This window comes from Eschrichtius robustus, chromosome 20 (assembly GCF_028021215.1).
Source record: "Eschrichtius robustus isolate mEscRob2 chromosome 20, mEscRob2.pri, whole genome shotgun sequence".
NCBI classification, from domain to species: Eukaryota; Metazoa; Chordata; class Mammalia; order Artiodactyla; family Eschrichtiidae; genus Eschrichtius; species Eschrichtius robustus.
The window spans coordinates 17331105-17355334 of record NC_090843.1 but is presented as its reverse complement, the minus strand read 5'-3'; the positions used below and the strand labels follow the sequence as shown (position 1 = coordinate 17355334).

At 45.4% G+C, this 24230-nt stretch overlaps 1 protein-coding gene across 1 annotated transcript; it reads right to left on the bottom strand.

Moving 5' to 3' along the window:
* Positions 1–1747: 1747 nt before the first annotated feature.
* Positions 1748–22436, bottom strand: GOSR2 (golgi SNAP receptor complex member 2). The gene is made up of 6 exons (XM_068530857.1): positions 22348–22436; positions 13520–13584; positions 11781–11889; positions 10640–10772; positions 7994–8134; positions 1748–4803 (listed from the first exon to the last, which is right to left on the bottom strand). The coding sequence occupies exons 1-6, from the start codon at positions 22374–22376 to the stop codon at positions 4642–4644; spliced, it is 639 nt and encodes a 212-aa protein (XP_068386958.1). The 5' UTR covers positions 22377–22436; the 3' UTR covers positions 1748–4641.
* Between the last annotated feature and the right edge of the window lie 1794 nt (positions 22437–24230).

Below are 24230 nucleotides of genomic sequence, written 5' to 3'. Positions count from 1 at the left end.
GGAAAGACTGAAAGGGGAGGGGAGCCCTAGACACTACAACGAACTAGGATTTCGGAAGGCATTTTGGGCCATACCCTGAGAGCTCCAGGGGACAGCCCGAAGCCGCTACTCGGCAGGGAATTTCTGGATCTAAAAGGAAGCAAACTGGGGCTTCCCTGGTGGCGCAGTGGTTGAGAATCTGCCTGCCAATGCAGGGACACGGGTTCGAGCCCTGGTCTGGGAAGATCCCACATGCCGTGGAGCAATTGGGCCCGTGAGCCACAACTACTGAGCCTGCGCGACTGGAGCCTGTGCTCCGCAACGGGAGAGGCCGTGACAGTGACAGGCTCGCGCACCGCGATGAAGAGTGGCCCCCGCTTGCCACAACTAGAGGAAGCCCTCGCACAGAAACGAAGACCTAACACAGACAAAAATAAATAAATAGATAAATTTGGGAAAAAATACATATATTATTAAAAGGAAGCAAACTAAATCTGCTTAAAATCAGGATGTTTCCTCCTCTTCCAAGTACACCAGGCCTAAGGCAGAGCCGAGTTCTGGGCAGACCAGCCAGAAAGGGTTATGTCGCTCCCTAGTGGCAAGATCTGAGTACACCTCCCATTCTCCACTCCAGAAGCTCCTCCTCAAATTCTCTCTCCCCCTTCATATAAGGAAAATACTTCAGAGCAGAGAACCTGCCATGTAAGGTGCACCAAATGCGTTACAGCCCTTTACCCAATCCCAGAAAGCTGCCTTGGTCTCCTGCATCTCGTCCCGAGCACGGGTGCAGTGTTTATGAGCTTGGGCTATGAAGCCGGACAGAGAAGGGGTTGGTTCCTCCAGGACTCCCTGTGGGGCCTTGAGAAAAGTCACTAAAGCTCCGTCCCTTCATCTGCACAAAGGAATGACACATAACCTAACTCAGAGGGTTTGTGACGATTAGAGGGAAGACCCGTGAAACTAACCATGCCTGACTTCCAGTAAGGGCCACAGGCAAGCTAGCAGTAGTCAAGGTCTGGGCTCTTCTCTGAGCAAATATGACATCCTACCCTTCAACAGACAGTGACATATGCTTCTCTCTCTTTGCTTTGGCTCCAGGCCTAATCAGGGATTCCCCAGAGTGTTTTTGTGGGGCTTCATGACTTGCATGTGTCTTTTTCTTGGCACTGACATTCTGCTGACTTGTTCTTGGTTCTCACTTCTTTATATTTCACTGTCTTAGTTATTTCCTCTAAGTCTCCTCAAATCTTTCCTGGAATAAGATATAAACAAATTAAGACTTTATTTTGGACTTGGTAAGTTTTGCTCTTCACTCATATATGCTTAGTTCAGCATGTTTTCAAATGCTATAGTCTTTGATTAAAACAAAAGCCTCTGTCTACCGCTTCCCTGGTGGCGCAGTGGTTAAGAATCTGCCTGCCAACGCAGGGGACACGGGTTCGAGCCCTGGTCCGGGAAGATCCCACATGCCACGGAGTAACTAAGCCCATGCGCCACAACTACTGAGCCTGCACTCTACAGCCCGCGAGCCACAACTACTGAGCCCACGAGCCACAACTACTGAAGTCCGCATGCCTAGAACCCGTGCTCCGCAACAAGAGAAGCCACCGCTACGAGAAGCCCGCGCACCGCAACGAAGAGTAGCCCCCACTCGCAGCAACTAGAGAAAGCCCGCGCGCAGCAACAAAGACCCAACTCAGCCAAAAATAAAATACCTAAATAAATTTGGAAAATAAATAAATAAATTTAAAAAAGACACACATCAGAATTACCTTAGAGACTTAAAAAGTATTCTAATTCAGAAGGTCTGGGGTAGGCCGGAGGAATCCACAATTTTTAAAAAGTTTCCCAGCTACTGCTGAGGCAGCCAACCCACCCCTGGTCTTGGAACAGTGTTTCAGAATCTCTGGCCTGAGAGAAAAAAAGGGTCATTAGTCATGACGATGAACATCAAATTCCTTTACAAAATGTAATTTTCTACATAAAATAAACAGCAACTTTATTCAACTGATGTGTTTCAAAAACAATGAGTGTAAAGCCAAATTTGCAAATCAAACCCATTTAAGTTAATCAGGGCAAAGGACAGGAAAAATCCCAGCAGCAAAGCTTTCTATAAAATCAAGACTCTCCGACTTACTTGGTCGTGGAGTTCGGCTTTTCTTAAGGTGATCACACCTGGAGTACACATCCACGGAATGAAGACATTCCAAGTTCCTTGACAACCCACCTGTCTTAAACCACAATAGGTACACCAAAATCCTGTACAAGGTCGCAGAGGCGGCTCCTGGAGATTCTTGCACCTGATAATTCCCCCCAACTCCACCAGAGGGTGCTCCTTCCCTGGCCTGGGGACCCTGCCCGATACTCTGAGGACTGTGGAGACAAAGTGTGTTTCTCACAGAGCATTGAAAGCCAATGTGTGACAGGGAAGGGCAAGCACACGATGACACGAGGTGCCCCAGGGTCTCCAGACATACTGTGGCTGCTGTTCCTTAGCTCCGGGTGGTGAAGACCCACAAACTGCCCCCTCGATTTTTATTACAAAGTAGGGAGAATGGCTCTGAAGGTGCAGCACGAAGGAAGGCCTTACTTCTGGTTCGTCGAGGCCAACAATCACTAGAAAGGCAAGTGTGGAAACAGACTGGTGTACATTACAAATAGGTGTCACATCAGCCAACAGAGGGCAGAGGGTGGGGGGAGCTTCTGCCTCCCCAGAGTTCAAGTCCAAATGGCTTAGCTGCTCCTTGTACATCTTCTTCCAAAGCACACTGTCTGGGGAGATCCTCAGGTGCCCAGGCTCAGAGCCAAGTCTGTGCAGTTTAAAAACCCATTTCATGGACTGCTAAGAGACCTGTGTTGTGTCCCTGGGATGACAGGGGTGCTGCGTATGATGGAAATTTCCAACTGGGCCTCCCCAAAGTCAGAGCTAGGTCTGAAGATGCTTCCACCCCTCTGTCCATCCATCAGGCCAATGTTTTCACTCTGGCAGGGCCCTCAATCCTTTTATGAAGGGATCAAAGATTCCCCTTTCCTTGGAAACCCAGGGCCCCTGTTTAGCCCAGACAAGTAAGAGCAATAGAGATCCTACCAAAAGTGTGAAATCAGTACCCAGGAAACGCATGTTAAAAATCTGTGACAATTAAGAAACATTTCCCCAAAAGGGATCTATGCCACAGATGTACCTACAAAGATCAATACTGCTATAGAAACAGGTGGGGGGGGGGTGGTGGTAAAGAAGGGAGGTGGAAGAGAAAACACACAGAAAAGAGAAAGATGACAGAAGATAGTCCAAATGACAAGAAACAAAGACAGGAAGTAGGTAGGGCAAGACGGTCAAAGGTGGGGTTAATACTGACCAGGTTTACAGTTCCTCTGGGAAACTGTGAGTGTTATTTATGTCTTGCCATACTGAGCCTAGGGCTGGTAGGGCCTGTGACAGATGAAAAAATAGGCTAACCAGGTCTTTCTGGTACTTTCAGTGATTAGTCTCTTTGAACAGACTGGCTTTACAATAAATTCCACAATACGCCGGGTACCGGTACAGCCTTAAACTAGGGTTGGTCCGAGAAGGAAAAAAGTCCTGGTCCCTGAAAACAGAGTCTTACAAGGACATACACACCAGAGACGCCTCTAGGGTGGCATGTGCCCACACTGGCTGGGCAGAATGGAGGCTTGGCTGGCAGTTGCTAATATATTTCAAGGAAGGGAAGAGAGCCAATTATTAATTAGAGATACTAAAACTGGAGATGAGACTTTAAAAGACAAATCACTAACCTTTGCTCACAGCTACTTGATAAGGGGCAAACACCCACCAAAGCCTGGGCACGGGTGCCAGGCTGCAGTCTTAAAAGCCAACCATTAACTAGTGGGAAAAAAATCGGTGACTAGGGTCTTCAGTTTCAAGACTGACCACTCCCAGGGAGTTAACACTGGCCTTACTTTAGAAAGGAGAAACACCCAACAACTGTGATGTGGAAAATCTTGCTATCAGCAACAGCGCCAATGCCTCCGTTTCCTCTAGGTAGCTGCTTCCGGGGAAGGATGACAAGTATTAGCAGTCAGTCATTGGCATGTCATTATTTTTTGGAGGGGTGTGGGGGAAGGTGGCTAGTAGCAAGAGCATGTGAACCCACCTACTGTAGTGGGTGCAGGAAAAGAAGGCCTCTTTCCCCTCCTCTCTTTGCTTCTGCTCTAGACTACCTACTAGGAGCCAGAAAGGCCAGTGGATGGCAAAGAGTGGACAGTCCTGTCTGCAAGCTCACCGTGAAAGCCTTCCCGGGTGCACATCAGCTATGAGGACAAAAACCACCAAGGCCATTCTCTTCCTCCCCTCTCCCTGGCCCTCCCTCACCCTTGCATCACTTCCTCCCCCAGTGAGAGTGAGAGTGAGAGTGAGAGTGAGCATGAGAGAGAACAGACACTTCGTTCATTTCCTAAGCACCACATCTTGGTAGCACGAGTTTCCCCTCCAAGATGTCACAAAAGACAGAGGTTTGAAACTCCCACCAGGTTACAGGTCACAATTACTTGCGAGTGGTCTTCACAGTTAAGATGGGCACACATTTCAGAAGGCAGCCTCTGGGGCTCCCTCTCTCTGCACACTCACACTCACACACACTGCCACGCCGCGGGACCACTGTTCAGCCACAGGGCCTGGCTGGCTCAGGTCAGGTACTGCACCACGAGGAACATGACCACACAGGTGAGCAGCATCCCGGCGATCATGAAGTACTTGTCCTGGAAAGCTCGCTTCTCGATGAGCCGCATCACTGTGTTGGACAAGCCGAGCATGTTGGCGATGTCGAGGATCTTCTTCTGGGTCCCCTGGGACAGACAAGAAGAGGAAGAAAAACAAAGATCAACTCCTTCTGCCAAGGATGGGTGAATGTCATCATGAGATGGGGCTTTACCAACAGACAGTCTCTTGGTCATGCCTCAAGCATACAAGAAGCAGCAGCCACCAGACACAGATCACGCTCCTATGGCCAAATGACTTTTGGTCAAGGTTGCAGAGCAAAGCAAGGGGGAAAGGAAAGTCTTCCACAAATGTGCTGGAACAAATGGCTGTATAATGAGTATCACGTGTATGTATCATATACACACATGTACATATATGTCTGTATATAATATATATGTGTTAAAAAAGACCTTTGATTCATATTATACATAAAAATTAATTTGCTCGTAGAATTAAACAAAAACGCTAAAACTGTAATAAAGCTTCTAGAAGAAAACAGAAGAATGTCCCCAAACTGGAAACAATCCAGGTGTATATCAACCAGAGGACGGATTAACAATTTATGTTCTGTGCACAATGGGATACTGTTGGGCAATAAAAAGGACCTGATTACACCATGTAACAATATGAATGAGCCTGGAAAGCATTCCTGAGAGGAAGAAGTCACACACAAAATCGTAATGTGAATACATTAACATTAAGTTCAATAACAGTCAAAACTAATAGATGGTGAAATAAATTAGAACAGTGGTTGCCTGGGGCGGGGGGAGGGAGCAGGGGTAGACTGACTGGGAAAGGGCACAACGGATCTTTCAGGGGTGGTGAAAATGGCCTCTGCCTTGACAGCAGTGTGAGTTACAAAGACGGATGTATGTATTTGTCAAAATTCAATGATCTGTACAAATAAGATCTGTATACCTCACTGTATGCACATTATACCTCCATAAAAAAAGTTTTAAATTAGAATATTTTATATTGAAAAAAAGGCAACATCAAAAAACTTCTCTCTGCTCCCTGGCTCTAAAATGCTTGCTCTCAGCCTGTGTACTCTGTAGAGTAGAAACCTCAGGGATTCTGCTGAGTACAACGTATGGGTCTGTGTCCACGTTTATAAGAGAGTTTGAAGTGGGCAAGATGGAACCACAGAAACACAACTGGCAGACACCAACCCAAGGACCTAAAACTCCTTATATAAATGTCACCACCCACCACCCAAAACAAAAGGGTATTTTATTCCTAAACCAACAGCCCAAACCACCCAGGCCACCCTTCCTCTCTGCTTTCTAATTTTCATTTTTAAGCACATTCAATTTCGTATGAAGTAACAAATATAAATGAAAGCTGGGCAGACCCCAACTTAACTTACACACATCACCAACTGCATCTGTATGACGGCATCTAACCTAATGTCCTGCATCCATTTATTAAGTGAACACAGTAATGAGCAACTGAGAGAAGATGCAAGAGAGGTGAGAACAACACAAGGCATCACGGACAGGAGATCAAGACCCACGTTCTGCCCAGACAATGATATACAAGCCTCATGGAGTGAGATCTCTGAGGTCAAACTTTATCTCTGCCAGAGACCAGAGACATGTTTTTCCCATAACAATGATGGTATAAACTAGACTGTCACTAAAGATTCCGCTTAGCTCTGAAAGAGCAGATTATGTCATCACGCTATGAAGTTCAAGTACCAAGCTTCGAAAATCACTTGAAAATTAACATAAATTTCAAAAATGTTATTCATTTTCCACCCCAAATTTCACCAAATCAAGGCCCGGCTCCTTCACGCTCCCTCCTATGTTCCTTTCAAATGGTTTGGGCAGAAACTTCCCTGACAGAAGTGGGGTAGGAGGCAGGTGGAGGGAACCAAGAGGCAAAAGACAGGTATAGTAGGTGTGCAGAGGAAACGGAATTAGGAACCTCTCATTCCAGCCCCTGATTGCCCACCAGGCTTCCCGGCGCTTCACCTCTGGGGGCAGTGTTGGGGCAGAAGTTGCTTGGACTCCTCAGTGACACCAGACTTTGGGAGGAAGCTGACATGTGCTTTAACAATAAGCTCTGACCCCCAGTGGGTCAACTTGAGTGTGACATGGTGAGTCTCGTCCTAAAAAGGGTTTTACTGTTTTTCTGAGATATGGGAAGGAGGCCAGCAGTTTTCTAAAGAAAGGGAGGATTAACCATCATGTATCAGTTTAGATTACTGCAGGTGGCTGTTCTGAAAGGGGGGCACCCATGGAGCTGTCGGAGACCACGCTCCCAGACCATTTGAAGCGCTGCGGCCATCAGCAAGAGATAAGTGTCACTCGCAGCTCGCCTGACCTTCTCCTGGGTAAAGGTGGCAGGCGCTGCTCAGAAATGTACAGAAGTCCCGTGGAGCTGACAGGCTCAACGCGGTCCAACAAAAACTAAGATAAAGCTCACGCTTCCGAGTGACTGCTTCTCACAGCTCAGTGGCTGGGAGGGCTTCGTTCACAGGGGACCACACCCTGATAACAGACACAGCCCACACCCCATTATCCATCAGGGTTGATACAGGAAAAGGGCTGAGGCTGAAACATCATGACTGACATCAGAGGCTGTGTAATGTTTCTGTAAACCACTCCCAGGGGCTTTGAGTCTCAGCCAATGGGGCAGGGCTTCTAGGAATACCTGTTGCTAAAGAGCAAGTGAAGAGTCACCGGGGATCACCAGCCTGTGCTCTGGAAGGCACCCGCTGCTAGTCAACCAAGGCAGCCCTAAGACCCCCTTCAGTTGCTGCTTCAGTCCCCCTTCAGCCCTAAGACCCCTTTCAGACCTCAGTACAGAGGTCTCGGCTATAAGGCCATCCACCGGTGGGGGCGGCGGGGGGGGGGGGGGGGGGCGGCGCCACACAGGAAAACCGAGAGAGAGCGAGAGGCCAAGTACAGCTGCGTCTTCCTTCTTGTGAGAGCGGATTCTGTAACAGAATTTCCCAGTCCATTACTGCTTCCTCTCATAGCAGCAGTCACTTTACATTAAGTTCAGGAAATGGAAAAAGACCTGGATACCAAGAGATGCCACATTATGCTTCATTGCAAACACAAGAAACACCTACTGGCAAAGGGAATTTGGCTCCTTTTGGACTCATAATAATTCAATTCCAACAGAAAGGAACCCAAACTCAAAGGCTCTGTCTCACTATCACAGTATCACAATTTAGGGGTATGCGATCAAAAGGTAAACGCAGGTCCCACACTTTTGGATAAAGCCAAAACAAAAGGCCTTCTCCCTGTCCCCGAAAAGGGCCCCCACCTTCAAGGTCAGTCTCTGGGCCCTCAGTCCCGCCAGAATACTGTGCCCGCCTCCAATGAGGTCATCCATGCCGTGGTGAATTTTCTGGAGGGAGGAGTTAAACTGCAGTGGCTCATCCATTGGTATGGTGGTGTCAGAGTCCTGTGAAAGAAACGCAGGCACCTGATTACTTTGCTTGCTGGTCAGCTCCTGGGGTCCCACCACATCTGACCGCTCTGCCTCTTGGCCAAGGTCAAGCCGGAAAAACAGCCAGAGGGCATGGTGCGAGAATCAGAGGAACTTAACAGAGAAGAAAAAGCAAAGATCTGGGGTGGCCTCTGTCCACTCAGAGGAAAAGGAATTCTCAGACTTATCACTCTGCAAGTGGGTTCCACCACACAAATCTTGTTCACCCCTGCCTCCATATCATTCCCCCAGCTTAGGAAAAACTCTATTCTTTTAAGACCTTGCTGGGCTTCTCCTAAAGGCTTTCTCTGACTCCTTGTTAACCTACCTTATTCCAAATGTTCCTTTACTTGGCTTTCCCTCAGCACAGTGTTAAAGGTTTGCTTTTGTCCTCCGGCTATTTTATCTACAGCTTATCCCTCCAATTAGACAGACTGGCTAAGGAGAGAAGAGACTGCTTTCTATTAAAGGCCTAACGGTGTTCAGGATGGGTCTATCCACCGGAGCAGGGAAGAAAATTCTATAAAGAAATGAAGGGAGAAAAAACTAATACTGATCCAGTGCTTTCCACTGTGCATGCTCTTTACCCTAAGCTCACTTAATCCTCACTCTATCCGTACGCAGTAGTTATGATATTACCCCTGTTTTAGATGAAGAAACGGAAACCCAGAGAGGTGGAATGACTTGTTCAAGAGTACGCAGAGCTGGTTAAGACGTCCAGCGGGGCACGAATCCCAGTGCTGGGTGCAGAGCCTGCCCTCTTAACCATCCTGTAGGGAGAAACAGCAAGACCAATCCCAGGGCTCCACTTTTACACAGCAAGTGGGAAGGACACAGAAGCAGGGCACGACCAGCCACAGCACTGTCTTCTCTCCCGCCTCCTGACCATTAGAAACTCTTCTGCCAAGCAGTGCCACTTTTACCACTTTCCATCATCATGAAGAGGTTAAAGCACCTTTTCTTGGCTGCTCAAGTTCACAATCATTTTTCATTCAGGTATATGTCCCCCCACCCTGCTAACACGGGAGTTTCTCAGAGGTAGGAGTCATGGTTTTAAATTTAAACACGCTTTACTCTCGGTACCTTAAATAGCAGTCTGCATAAGCTGATGCTCGGTGGGTCAAGACTCCAGTGTTTGAATCAATTAGAGACTTCTTTTCATTTATTTGACAAATATTTATTGAATGCCTTTTATATACAAATCTTTCTTACCCTCCCATCTGAAAAGGTACAGCTGATGGACTGTTATCTCTCAGAAAAATGTATTATACCTCCCGATCGTAGACAGACCAGGAAGAAGTTCATTCGGTCAGTTTTTATTAAGGGCCCACTGTACGCACAGCATCACACTAGGCTGGTAAGAAACAAAATAATTCTGAGCCATCATCCATGGCCTAAAAAGGCTGGAATAACCAATGCCACAGCTAGCAAAAGCCCATACACCACCTTTTCGTGTGTCGTACAGTTCTCTACTCTTTTGAAAGGCGGCTCTGCTTACCATTATACCACCAACACATGTTCATTGAACTTCTGAAGTGTTAAGCACAGTTACCTGACTGCTTGCGCTAGAGAAACCAAACTACATAGGCACATTCTGAAGCACCTGGGGACATTACTCCAAGTGTGGACACAGCAAAGAGAGTTAAACATCTGCAAAGTGGGAGCTGATCTGAATTCTGATGATAGGCTTAGAAAGCTAATACGATCTCTTTAGAAAATGAAACTCTCTGTAAAAACAAACAAAACAGACAAACAACTCTCCCCCCGCCAAGGCCCACCTAATTTGGTGGAATACATTATGCAGGACACGACAAAGGCCAGTATGTTCTACAGCCATGTGTGGGAAATGATCCTCTTGAGACCAAAGGACAGGGACAAGGGTGTTCTAAGAAATCAAACATGCAAACCAACAGGCCACTTTCAAACAGGCTCGAGTCAAGCAATCCTGCTAAAACGAAATATCTGTTAACAAATCCCTCCAAACTGCCGCTCAAACTAGGGGCAAAAACATTTTAATGCATCTGACACTGGAACCACACACACACACACACATATACACACACACACACCACACACCACAACCCCCCCACAACGGCAACTGCCTGAAGGCAGCTTTGAAACGCTGCCCTCACTGCAAATAGCCTAAGTTCTAATCATCTGTCTCGATCTGATCAGGAAAACATTTCCACCATGTGAACGTCCACCTCTCTGCATCGGACCAGTCAAACCAGGTAATTTTCACCTCTGCTCGTTCCCTCAATTTAACTGCTTCCTCTTCAGGTTTTTGTGACAGAGAAAGATTCCCTGCTTAGGTCTAGTCTCTGTGGCAACGCACAAAGTCTGCCGTCACTTCCGGTTGCTCTCCTCCTGTCCGATCAGTCTGCTTCAGACACCCCCTAAAAGACCGCCGCTCAGAGCCCTGAGCTGCAGCTCCCACAAGCTGTCGAGTTCCTGCAGATCCCACCCAGGCGCCTGGCTTACATTAGTGGTGAAGGTGCGGGACAGAAGCTCTTCTCGCTGTCTTTCCTGCTGCTCCCTTGCGTACCGCCGATGCTGGAAGTTTTGGAGAGCAGTCTGCAGGTGCTGGACATCATACTTTAACTGGTCGACACGACTAGAATTGACAGAGAGATTAAATTCCAGGAGTCAAGAGCAGCATGATTGGAGGTAGCCAGGCTTTGCCTTCAGGAAAGAAGACATTTCCTTACCTCCCCCTACACCACTCCATGCCATCCACCCCCCTCAAATAATCTGATTTTGATCAATGATGTTGAAAGTAAAGAAAGAGCTTGTGGTTAGAGCAGGGTGGTAGCACATGAGATTCCAGCAGCTTTACTTAAATATCTGCTGGTCTCTGATTCTGGATGCATGACAGGGAACAGGTGACAGGAAGCAGGTTTGATGACCTCTTCCTGACCTTCCAGGGATTATATCGCTCTCCTGGAAGAAGCCCAAGGGCATCTTTGGAGTAAAGCATCAATGAAGTTTCATAAAACTTTTGGGAGCAGGGGTTGGGGTAGAGATGGTGAGGGTGGTTTCACTTTAATTTCATGGGGCTGTATCAAACATTAGATCAGTATTTCATTATAAATACACTGATTGGAGTGATTAAGAGCAAGATACTTCAACCCAAGAATGTAGCGGGAACCAAAGAGCAGAGTGAAACTCCCCGGTAGCATCAGGTTTCAAGTGGCCATGGGTCTGGTCAGAAAAACAGTACTGGGGGCAAAATTTCTAAATGACACCAACGAGAAAAGGAGACATGAGGCTTCTGAGCCACTAACCTGACAGGCTTTTTATTCCTTTTTTTTTTTTTTTTAATTGAAGTATAGTTGATATACAATATGATATAAGTTACAGGTGTACAATATGGTGATTCACAAGTTTTAAAGGTTATACTCCATTCACAGTTATCATAAAACATTGGCTCTATTCCCTGTGTTGTACAACACAGGCTTTTTATTCCGAGGGGGTATCACTCAAACAGAATTGTGTTCTTTATGGGACTTTATCTTTGCATAGTCTCAGTTTTTCAATGTATAAATGGGATTTTCAGAATATGTGATGGCCTCCCTTGGGAGAAAGGCCTGCCGTGATAGGCCTGGGGTGTCAGAGTACTCACAGTTTGGCATTCTGTCTTTTGTTAGGAGGCTCCTTGCTGGACAAGATCTCCAGACGCTCTAGATGGCTGAATATCTGGTCTATGCTTGCTTGGATTTCGTTTTCTACTACTGCACAAAAGAGAAAGAAGAATAATTACTGGAAAAATAATAAATACAGTCATTTACCTTATCCCTTTCGATAAACAGTCAAAATGACCTCTTTTCAATTTCTAATCGTATACCAATGAGATTGCTGGGAAGGCAAACAAAGTCAAAGAATAATTGCTGGAATAATAATAATAATAGTGAACTTAAATTGGAATAAATCAAACATATCTTTTTTCTATATCAAATGAACTAAAAAATATGTATTTCAAAAGGAGAAAAATGCATACACTAATGATGATGGGGAAAAAATTCAAATTATACTAAGTGACTGTAAACGTTGTTTCAAAATATATATATATATATATATATATAGCTGTTAATGCCATAACAATGCCAATTTTTTTAAAAGCTGAAGATAAATCTGTAGAAATAAATTTCCTGCCTTTAGAAAATAAAATGAACATTTAAAGATTGTCCAAATAAATATTTTTAGCAAAATGTAGTATTTTCTGATACAAAGTGAGGCCTCTTTTCATTTGAGATTATTTTCAGATATGGGTTATAAATATCTAGTAGAAAGACTGCCAACTGAACTCCCTACAGAACATAATGAGGTTAAAAAAAAAAAAAAAAAGCGCAAAGGGAAAGATTTAGTATGTGAAACATAGGGAAGATTTCCCTTAAGAATGGGCAGACTGATGTTGGAGTCCCCAGAATAGACCGCATATCAACAGGAAAGAATCCACAGAGGTAACGATATGATAAATACAGTCATTTACCTTATCCCTTTCGATAAACAGTCAAAATGACCACTTTTCCATTTCTAATCATATACCAATGAGATTGCTGGGAAGGCAAACAAAGTCAACGGACAGAAGCAGCTAAACTGTGTGCAGAAAAAGGCATCCAGATTGCCTCTTGCCCAAAAAAGAAACGATAGTAGAGACAGAAATGTCACCTTCCTAGGGTAGCCCACAGCTAACAAGCACGGCTCAGAACAAGGTGGGGCACAGGACCAAGAGAAGAGGTGCTTTTGGAGCTGCAGAAAGCGGACGTGAGAAAACAGGAGAAACGGGCACGGCGCCAGCCGAGGAGCGAGAGGAGGGGACCGCATCTGCAGTGGGTGGGGGATCAGCAATGCCTGTGTGACCGACTCAGAAAAATGACCTTTTCTTACAACAGAGAAGAAACGAAAACACAGAAAGCAGCACTCTCCTCAAAGGAAATCACGGTGTGGGAACTAAACCAATTAATACTGCTCGTAGTTTCTCAATAATCCGCCTAAAAAGCCACAGTTCTCAGCTCAGAAGAAATGGCCAATTCCAGTTAAACATCTCTGAATTTTTATGGACCACATTCCTCTACAGACTAGGTAATGAGATTAAGACAGATGGAGGAAAGGACTTCCATTCCCATAGGGCCATGTCAGGTTGAGTGGAGGGGTAATGGGGGATAAGACTTGTGGGATTCCAAAGGGCACAATCAGGGAAATCAGTGACTTTGCCATAGGGTTCTTCTGTCCACCCTAACAACAGAACTCATTCCACGCTGAATCATTAAGACCCTGAGGCAGAAACGCAGTCAGGAAACCCAGCCCATTAGCACCGTGTCATCAGAGAAAGGACTCTGGTCTCCATAGTTAATTACTCACAGTGCAGAGACTGCTTGTCGGCTGTCTCCAGGCGTCCCATGTGAGACTGGATCTCGTGGACCTGCCTATCAAAGGAAGAGGGAGGAAATGAGTGAGACAGGAGTAATCAACAGCGCTTCGGTCAGGAAAGACAATTTTTCTAATGCCAACATCTAACTGATTTAAATTGACAGTATCGCTGAACTGTAAAATTTGTATGTGGCACTTCAGGTCACATGTTTTGGCACGGTTTCTAATATTTTAACATTAATATTAATAATAATACTGACAGGCAGCATCTAGTGAGTGCTTACTGCATCTGAGACGTTCTGCAAAGTCAATAACCCTATGAGGAAAGTACTATTATCATCCTCATTTTGTAAATAAGACAACCGAAGCCCAGAAAGGTTATGTAACTTGTTCAAGGTCACACACCAAGTGATAAACCTCGATCTGGACCCAGCCAATCCCACTCTCTGTTCTTTGACCCAATGTGCTGAGCACTGGTCTGTACTAGGGAGAGTCAAAGGGCAAGAGAGATATAATCCTTGTCCTTGAGAAACAGTGTAATTAGGAAGGACAGGCCAGATAGACATGTAAAGTCCCAAGAAGATTTAAGAGAACACGAACACACAGAAGTGTAAACAAAAAGAAAGCTGAGGAGCTACGGGCAGCAGTGCTAAGCAAAGGCAATGAACAGAAGAGTGAGCTGGGGAAAGCTTTGTGGGTGAAGGGAGTTCTCAACATCATTTTGAAGAAGACAGACATGATTTGGTGAAGGAAGATGTGGAGAAAAAGACGTGCAAAAAGGCCTGCAAGGGCTTCCCTGCTGGCGCAGTGGTTGAGAATCTGCCTGCCAATGCAGGGGACATGGGTTCGAGCCCTGGTCTGGGAAGATCCCACATGCCGCGGAGCAGCTGGGCCCGTGAGCCACAACTACTGAGCCTGCGCGTCTGGAGCCTGTGCTCCGCAACAAGAGAGGCCGCGATAGTGAGAGGCCCGCGCACCGTGATGAAGAGTGGCCCCCGCTCGCCGCAACTAGAGGAAGCCTTAGCACAGAAACGAAGACCCAACACAGCCATAAATAAATAAATTAATTTAAAAAAAATAATAATAAAAAAAAATTAAAAAAAATACAAAGGCCTGCAAGGCACGTCACGTGGGTTACCAGCAGGCTGGCCTGCCTGAGGGTTGGGGTCAGAGGGGAGAAGGGGATGAGGTGATTAGTTGGAGGAAACCATCAGAGGAAGGCCCTGAAAGATACGGATCTCCTGTTCGGTCAACATCTTTCCCTGGCAATACGAGGCGACTGCCATCTCATTTGGAAACGCCAACACTGCACCCAGAACCTCTGGCATGGTCCCAGACATCAGGCCCCAGAGCATCTTTTGGAGGCTCCCCGGGGATTGGGCAAGGTCACCTACCCGCTGAGCCCTTCCGAGCCGTCCTCTGTGATCAGTCCTGGGGATACTGTTTATCCTACCCCAACAACCGCCTCCTGGTGCTTCTGGTCTCCCCACGTGAGAGCCACATGAGAGGGGCCTGTGAGCTCTTCCATCATCACCAACCCTTGAGGGAAAGGTCGGCAACCATCCTCCACCATGAGCACCACAAACTGTGACCCCGAATTTACCAATGCGAGCCAGGAGCCCAAATTTCATTTGAACTTGCCTCTAGTCTTTTCCAGGGTGTCCCCGTGGCCTCTAAACACGACCCATGGCCCCAGAAGCAAGAGCAGCTCTCTAACGACTCTCAGAGCGCTCCTGGGCAAGACCCATGGTCCTGAGAGGCAGCAGGAAATCACTCCTAGAGCCTGCTACTTCAGGAAGGCAAGTCCGGATGCTTCAGAATGGAGGCACGTGGAGATATGGAGGCAGATGTAGAAAGGCAGCTTGAAGAAACCAACATCTGGATCAGGGCCACCGTGAAAACAGCCAGAGAGGACTGGATGGCAATGCTGAGATGGAAAAGAGAACTAGGACTTCCCTGAAGGCCTGGATGTGGGCAGTGAGGTGAATTTCTAACGGCAGTGGGACAAGAACGGACTACAATAAGTGCTGATGGCTCAGCTCGTTATCCATATGGAAAAAAGACACCTCACGTAACAGTACACAGAGATAAACTCAAGATGGTTTAAAGCCTAAATGTAAAAAGTGAGGCTTTAGAACTTTCTGAAGAAAATATAGGCGTGCATATTATGACTTCAGGTTAAAGAAGGATTTCCTAAACAAGACAAAAACCAAAACTACCCCCAAAACACCACAAACCACAAAAGAAAAGACTGATGGATCTGGCTACATTAAAACAAAAACCTTTTTACACCAAAGGCACAATTTACAAAAAAAAAAAAAAAAAGACAGGCAGAGACTGGAAGATACCTGCAGCAGATAACAAGGGAATAGTATTCAGAATGTATAAGGAACTGCTACAAATCAATAGGAAAAGTCAAACAAAGCAATTTTTAAAATGGGCAAAGGGCAACTGACAGAAAAGGAAACCCAAATGGCCAATAAATATATGAAGAGACACTCTTCTAGTAATCAGGAAAATGCAAATTAAAAACAATGACATCATGGTGGTGCAGTGGTTAAGAATCCGCGTGCCAATGCGGGGGACACGGGTTCGAGCCCTGGTCCAGGAAGATCCCACATGCCACAGAGCAACTAAGCCCGTGTGCCACAACTACTGAAGCCCACGCTCTGCAACAAGAGAAGCCACTGCAATGAGAAACCCACGCACCGCAACGAAGAGTAGCCCTCGCGCAACTAGAGAAAAGCCCGCGCACAGCAACAAAGACCCAACGCCATCAAAAATAAACAAAATAAATAAATTTATTTAAAAAAATAATAAATAATGACATCATATTTCTCCCATTAGATTGACAAATATTTTAAACTTTAAGGATGAGGGACTCATGGCAGGCAAAACCATGGTCCCCAAGGGATCCTGGGAAGACTTCCAGGTTCCACCAAAGGACTGCCTTTGGCTCTGTGTTTTGCTCAGTGTTTTTTAAAAATCAACGTTTGAGGGCTTCCCTGGTGGCGCAGTGGTTGAGAGTCTGCCTGCCACTGCAGGGGACGCGGGTTCGGGCCCTGGTCTGGGGGGATCCCACATGCCGCGGAGTAACTGGGCCCGTGAGCCACAATTGCTGAGCCTGCGCGTCTGGAGCCTGTGCTCCGCAACAAGAGAGGCCACGACAGTGAGCGGCCCGCGCACCGCGATGAAGAGGGGCCCCCGCTCGCCGCAACTAGAGAAAGCCCTCGCACAGAAACGAAGACCCAACACAGCCAAAAATAAATAAATAAATAGATAAATATTTTTAAAAAAAATCAACGTTTGATTATGAAATTTGCACATGATTCTGTGCTCTAGTGAGTGCTTAGGATATTGTACCACAAAACATATATTAACATTTTTCATTTAGGCTAAAGTAGTAAGATGAATTTGTCAGGGATAAAACACATTTTGTGTAAAACAGATAGCTATTGGGAAGCAGCCACATAGCACAGGGAGATCAGCTCGGTGCTTTGTGACCACCTAGAGGGGTGGGATAGGGAGGGTGGGAGGCAGACGCAAGAGGGAGGAGACATGGGGATATATATATATATGTATAGCTGATTCACTTTGTTATAAAGCAGAAACTAACACATCACTGTAAAGCAATTATACTCCAATAAAGATGTTTAAAAAACCCCCACACATTTTGACTTGCGGTTAAAAAAAAAAGTCAAATGCACAATATAGAATGGCATTCAACTTTGGGAGCCATCTGCTAAAGGAACCCTACCAATTAAAGGTTTCTCCCAATGGAAGATGAACAGGACGGCTGGAAAAGAGTTTAGAAGTCAAGTTATGAAGAGGAATGGTCAAAAGAGCTAGTGATAATGATCCTCTGAGAAAAGAAAAGAAAAAACTCAACTAAAATGGGGCAGCTGGGGCTCTTCAAGTATCTGGAGATGACATACAGAAAAGAGGAGTGGGCTTGTTCTCTGTTGCTGCTCCTTAAGGGAGACCCAGAACCAAAAGGTACAAATTTCAAGATGACAGATTTCAGCTCAACCCCGGGAAAAATGAGAACAATTACAAACTTTCTCTTCAAGAAGAGGGAAAAAAGAAGAGCTCCAGCATGTTTAAACACAGAGTACATGAACTACCTTGAGTTTTATAAAGGGTCTTCCCGACCAAAGTGAGTTGGAATGGAAGATCTTGCCAGTCACTTTCATTTCTGAAATTCTATGATGACAGCAGGAGAGATGATGCCCATACCCACAAAACCCTATAACCACTCTTCAGCTGGCTTTTACTGTTTTCTAAGCTACAATGGATAAACTTTAAATTGCAGGGAAACGTTACTGACTTTTTCCATCCAATCTCTATTTGCTTTGAATGAACTGAAAAAGTTAGAGCCAATAAAGCGATACAATCTCTACATGTCAGGCCAGAGAGGAAATAAATGCAAAACAACAAAGCAAGCATGAATGGCATGGTGGGAACTGCTGTGCCGAGCGGCAGATCTGTTTTATACTGAACTGGGAATTCGGACACACATTTGAAGCCAATACGGAACAGCTGCTACACAAGCGTGACTTGGGGGTGTGGACACTAGAAATCAGAAGTCCTAGCCCTGCCTAGCATGGGGTCCATGGTGGGCTTGGGTGAAGACATAACCAAGCAGAGACCTAGTAGCAAATAAGCAAGGGTCACTGTTGCTGATTAAAATAAAAAACAGTCTGTAGAAGATCTAGGAAGAACTTTAAAACAGAATTGTTTTTTAAAAGTCCATGGAACTACCCCAGCCCCATCATATACATCCACTTTGCAACCATGCTGCCTCTGACCAACCTGAGCAGGAAACAGGGTTTTGGAGTTAAAAGATCTGAGTTGAAGTTCTAGTGCCACTGTGCAGTAGCTGAGGGACACTGAACAAGTCACTTAATTCCTTGGTGCCTCGGTGTTCTCAACTGTAAAACGGGGTACTGATAATCATAATTATTTAAAGTGTAGATCCAAATGCAATACGAAACTGCTGTGTAACCCATACAGAAGTTTGTTGTTTTTACTTAGCTTTGCTTAAAAGTAGTGGGAACCATCTGGGCATTTTCACTCACCCACTTTGCCTCTACTATATTTAGCCTCTCATCAGAAGGGAAAATCAAAAAAAGGAAAAGCTGGTTTTGAGATAAGGTAGCAGTCTTTAAACCCAGCTGTTCATCAAAATCACCTGGAGAGCTTGTTAAAAATAGAGCTTCTTGTGCTCCAAACCTATTGAATCAGAATCTCTAGTGATAATAAGGTCCAGGGCACTGAATGATCCTGGACAAATATGGGCACCTTTCCAAGCACTGGGATCTCAAAAATAGAAGCCTGGCTATTAGCTCCTCTATAAAGTTCATCCTAACACAGTATTATTTAAGTGCAAAATGTTTAACCTGTTTTTCATCTTTTTTTCTTTTCATTCATTGTTCAGGTAGTTCAGGCGTTTTCAAGATACACACTTTAAAATGTTGATCTAATTGAAATGTACTTTCAGGGACGTGGCAAGAGATAACTACAAATTGGGTTCAAAGTTCCAGTAAAATTAATACGTTCAGTTACTGTTGTGTCAATTCAGCTGCAATCATTAATTTCTGCAATTGCAAAAGTTAACTGCTGATGCGCACAGGATTCTGTGTGTTTCCTTTTAAAGACACCCAATCACCAGTATTATGGAGCTGAAAGGAGACTCACAGTTTAATCAGCCCAAAACCTTCATTTTACAGATGAGGAAAACAAGGTGAAGAGGTCTAGAACCACAATCCCCAGTCCTGGTTCAGTCCTTGAGGGGAAAGGAGGCAGATCAGAATATACTGCAGCGTGAAACAAGGTAAACTCCCTGAGGGCAGGGCTGTACAGTTAGCACTGGGAATGGTGCCTGACACAGAGCAGGTGCTCAATAAATATTCGCTGAATGAATGAACGACTGCATAGTAGAAGGCCTAGCAGTGGTTGGCCAGATCTTGCCCCTTGTCTGTTTTTGTAATAAAGTTTTATTGGAATACAGTCACATTCATTTGTTTACATATTGTCTTATAGCTGCTTGCCCACTATAATAGCAGAGTTGAACAGCTGCTACAGAGACCGTACTGCCTGTAAGGCCTGAAATATTTACTATCTGGCTCTTGACAGAAAAAGTTGGCGAGCTCTGCTATAGACTCTAAGGGTCTCCAGAGTTTGAGGGTAAATCATTGGAGGCCTGCAGAGGTAAGTAGTTCATCTACACTCCACAAATCTTGTTTGGGACACCGTTGAGTACTGCTCCTCTAAGTTCACGTAGAATTGAGCTTCCTAGTCTACTATGTGATCAGCTACCTGCTGCAATGATAACAGGTAGTCTGAGACTCTGTGAACAAAATTATTCTTAAAAATAAACTGGGTCACGGCCTCCTTAGCAACATCCTTTAACCAAATTAACTAACCAGATGAGACTGTACATCACAGATCAACTTCAAAGCACTACTCAGTCCATTGAGCCTTATTATTGTAAAAGATCTGCCCTTTCTTAGTAACATGAGTATAATTTCCTGTTTCATTCCTTTTCCAACTGACTCACAGATCTAGTTTTTAAAGTTCCTTCCTATAATTATTATATGAGACTAGGGCTCCCCAGTGTAAGACCAATTCTGTCATTTCAATACTATTACAAAGTAGGCTCTACATTTTCACCCACCCAAACCAAACACATAATCAATAAAGTAAAAAGAAAGAAAAGTAGAAAATGAAAGAGTAACTTAATGAAACATAAATGAAAATGAAACATAAACTTAGAAAATGAAACAATAATTGGATCATCTTCCTCTTATTCTAATGCTCCAAAGTATTGCTTTTGTTGTGAATTCATTAGAGAGGTGGGTCCCCATTTTCTTTCTTTCCCAGGCCCTGGAGGTGTGATTTTAAGTGTTTTCATCAGCACAAAACTACAGCATAAATTTGGAAGTTGTTAGAATAGGATAGATATAGGCATACACTCCAAAAAAATTGAAAACAGAGACTCAAACAGATATTTGTACACCAATGTTCTCAGCAGTATTATTCACAACAGCCAGAAGGTGGAAACAACCCAAGTGTCCATCAATAGATGAACGGATAACGAAACGTGGTGTGTGTGTGTGCGCGTGTGTGTATCCACAAAAGAATATTATTTAGCCATAAAAAGGAACGATGTTCTGATACACGCTATGACATATATGAACCTTGGAAACATTGTGCTAAGTGAAATAAGCCAGACACAAAAGGACAAATATATTATTCGACTTATATAAGACATATAGAATCAGCAAATTCAGAAACACAAAGCAGAACAGGTTACCAGGGACTTGGGGAAGAATGGGCAGGTACTGCTTAATGGGTACATGAGTTTCTGATTGGGATAATGAAAAAGTTCTTGAAATGGATAATGTTGATGGTTACACGACACTGTGAATGTACTTGATGTCACTGAACTGTACACTTAGAAATGATTATAGGGACTTCCCTGGTGGCGCGGTGGTTAAGAATCTGCCTGCCAATGCAGGGGACATGGGTTTGAGCCTTGGTTGGGGAAGATCCCACATGCTGCGGAGCAACTAAGCCCATGTGCCACAACTACTGAGCCTGCGCTCTAGAGCCCCCGAGCCACAACTACTGAGCCCGTGTGCCACAACTACTGAAGCCCGTGCACCTAAAGCCCGAGCTCTGCAACAAAAAGAAGCCACCGCAAGGAGAAGCCCGCACACCACAACGAAGAGTAGCCCCCACTCACCGCAACTAGAGAAAGCCCGCGCGCAGCAATGAGGCCCCAATGCAGCCATACATACATACATAAATAAATAAAATATAAAAAAAGAAATGATTATAATTTTAAATGGCAAACTAAATGGTACTGGTAACAATTAAAAATTAAATGGTTAACTTTAAAATGGTAAATTTTTATGTTATGCATGTTTGACCACAATAAAAGATAAATCATAAAAGATAAATCATCCCCCCAAATACGATAGGTATGATCTTATTTTCATATTCAATTACACATTTCAGCAAGTTCCAAAAATGCAGGACAATATGAATAAAGGACACTACCAAGGAATTTAAGTTATGAGAAGCTAAACCAAAACTCAATTTCCTTAAAGGTGACCTGTAACCAGATATGAATAGCAAGTACCGTAATAATACTGAATGCTATCTGAGCAATTTCTTTGTATCATAAAAACACGGTCTTTAGTATAAACCAAAATCAGAATAAAAGAAAAAAAATCACAGTGTAGAAGCAACAAGTTTTGAGTCAATAAAGACTAGGGACTAACATCATTTAGGAGCTGTGAGCTATTAATTAAACTTTTTCTGACGACCTTATCCCAGTGATGGATCCTTCTAAATTACTTAAGGAGATCCTGTTGGTACTGCTCATTTACCTTCCACCTCATTGTGCCACACGTTAGACCTTTTTTCGTACACGTCCTGACTCTCCAACTAACCAGTAAACTCCTCTGTGCCGGGGCCCTGAGTCCCCACCAGCTCTACCAAATCGGACCATAGAGTTGGCAGGTGCTGGACAAAGTGCGACTTTCCCTTCACCTAGTCTACCCAGCGGGCAGTCATGGCCTCCAAGATCCCCGGAGGCATTCGGCCCAATGTCCTCGGGCACCAGGTCGGACCCTCCGGCCGCCGCTACCTGGGCATCCCGTCAAAGACTGAGCACTTCCGAGCTGCTCCCCCCTGCAGCGCCCGGGCGGAAGGACTCGGCCTCCATACTGGCGGACGCCCGAGGCCCCAGCCCGGGGGCAGGCCTCGCCCAGCCTGGCTTTGTCCCAGCCCGTGCCCGACTCGTCCCTCACTTGTGCGTTTGCTGGTACAGCGGCTCCATGTCGCCGGCCCCGCCGGGTCCCGCGCTGGCTTCCACAGAACACGTCCTCACAGCCCCCTTCCGGCTTCCGGCTTCCGGCTTCCGGTCTCAGGACCCTCCCTTCCCTGCCGGCTAGGGCTGCCCCAACGCACGCCCTACTGGTGGTGACTGCGAGAAAGGAGAAGGGAAACGAGTAGAGGGGCCTGGAGAAGAAGGCTAAGTGTAGTCAGAGCATCTGCCTCAGATGGGGGACGAGGAAGTATAGGTTTTGGCCGGAGGCTGTCTCCAGTATTGAGTCAGGCATTGGTAAGGGCAGTCGCAAGGTACCGACGTGGGGTCCTCAGAGCAAGTTTGGAGGCCAGAGGACAGCAGTTCATCTTTGCGGGAGGAAGTCTGGGAGGATTCCTGCTTGGCTTCGCCTCAAACTGTTTAGTTGTGGGTCTGAAGATTTCGCTCTTCGCTGGAGTCTCTGGTGCAGGCATCTCCTGTCTTGTCCCCCACCCCATTTATCCATCTAATAAACCCAGAGTGAATGAGTGGTTACCATGTATCACGTGTGCTGTGGGGGAAACGGGTTCTTCTTGCCCTCAAAGAGGTCTTGGTATAGGAAAGGAAATAAGATGTGTGTACAAATAAACATCTACAAGGTAGAAAGTCTGAAGAGGTTGAGCGAGCTGGAGTCGGCTCCGGTGAGAGATTCAGGAAAGACAATGTAGGAGGTGGCATTTGAGTTAGGACTTGAAGGATTTGGACACTTCGGCCTCTCCACGTAGATCTCCACGTAGACCTAATCCGTTTCCATCCTCCCAGGCTTATCTACTGTTCCTCCCAAGGGAGGAGATGTTCCTCTTCCTTTGACAAGTTGATGCTTCTATTTTCCTGTATCCTGGATCCCACCCAGTTTTGTGCCCCAAGGGACTGTCCACCCATGTACCTTCTTTCCCTAACATTATTTTCACACTTATTCTAATATTTATTAATGAGTACCTACTATTACCAGGCACAGATACTGGGGGGGAGGAATACAAGTAAGACACAGCCCTAGAGAAACAGACTAGAATGATCCCAGCCACTTAAGGAGGACTTAGAAAAAATTTAAAATAGCACTCCAGAGCATGGGACACCCTGAGGCCTGGGACCTGGGCCAGGGACTTTGCTTGCCTAGGTCTTAGGACAATCTTGTGTGGTAGAATAAAGATGGTTTCGTATTCTTTGCTACTGTTCCGATTAAAAGGTGGAGTCTAATTCCATTCTTTTTTAATCTGAGCTGGCCTTAGTGACTTGCTTGAGCAACAGAATGTAGCAAAAGTGAAATTCTAGGATTTCCAAGGCCAAGTCATAAGAAGCCTTGCAGCTTCTACTCAGCCCTCTAAAGGAGCACTCACTCTGGTTATCCTGAGCCACCTTGGAAGAAGTTTGACTACCTTGAAGCCATCATGCTGGAAAGGCCATGTCTATATGTGTTCTAGTCAACATGCCCAGCTGAGCCCACTCTTCCAGCCAAGCACCAGACTTGTAAGTGAAGCCATCTTGTACCCTCAATACTAGTCTATCCGTCAGCTGACTCCCACCAAGTGACCTCTGTAGACTCCACATGGAGCAAAAGAATTGCCCAACTGAGACTGTGCCTGAATCCTGTCCAGGAAATCAAGAGATATAGTAAAGTGGGTGATATTTTAAGCCACTAAATTTTGGGGTAGTTCATTTTGCAGCAATAGATATCTGACCTCAGAAAGCTTATTAGCGAGTTAGAGAGACAGGGCACAGGGATTAGGAAAAGGTAACAGTGCAAGACAATGTATGAATGTGTAATGAGTAGTAAAGACAATTAGTTTCTGTCATAACGTAGGGAAGGAAGAGATCCCTTTCAATCTG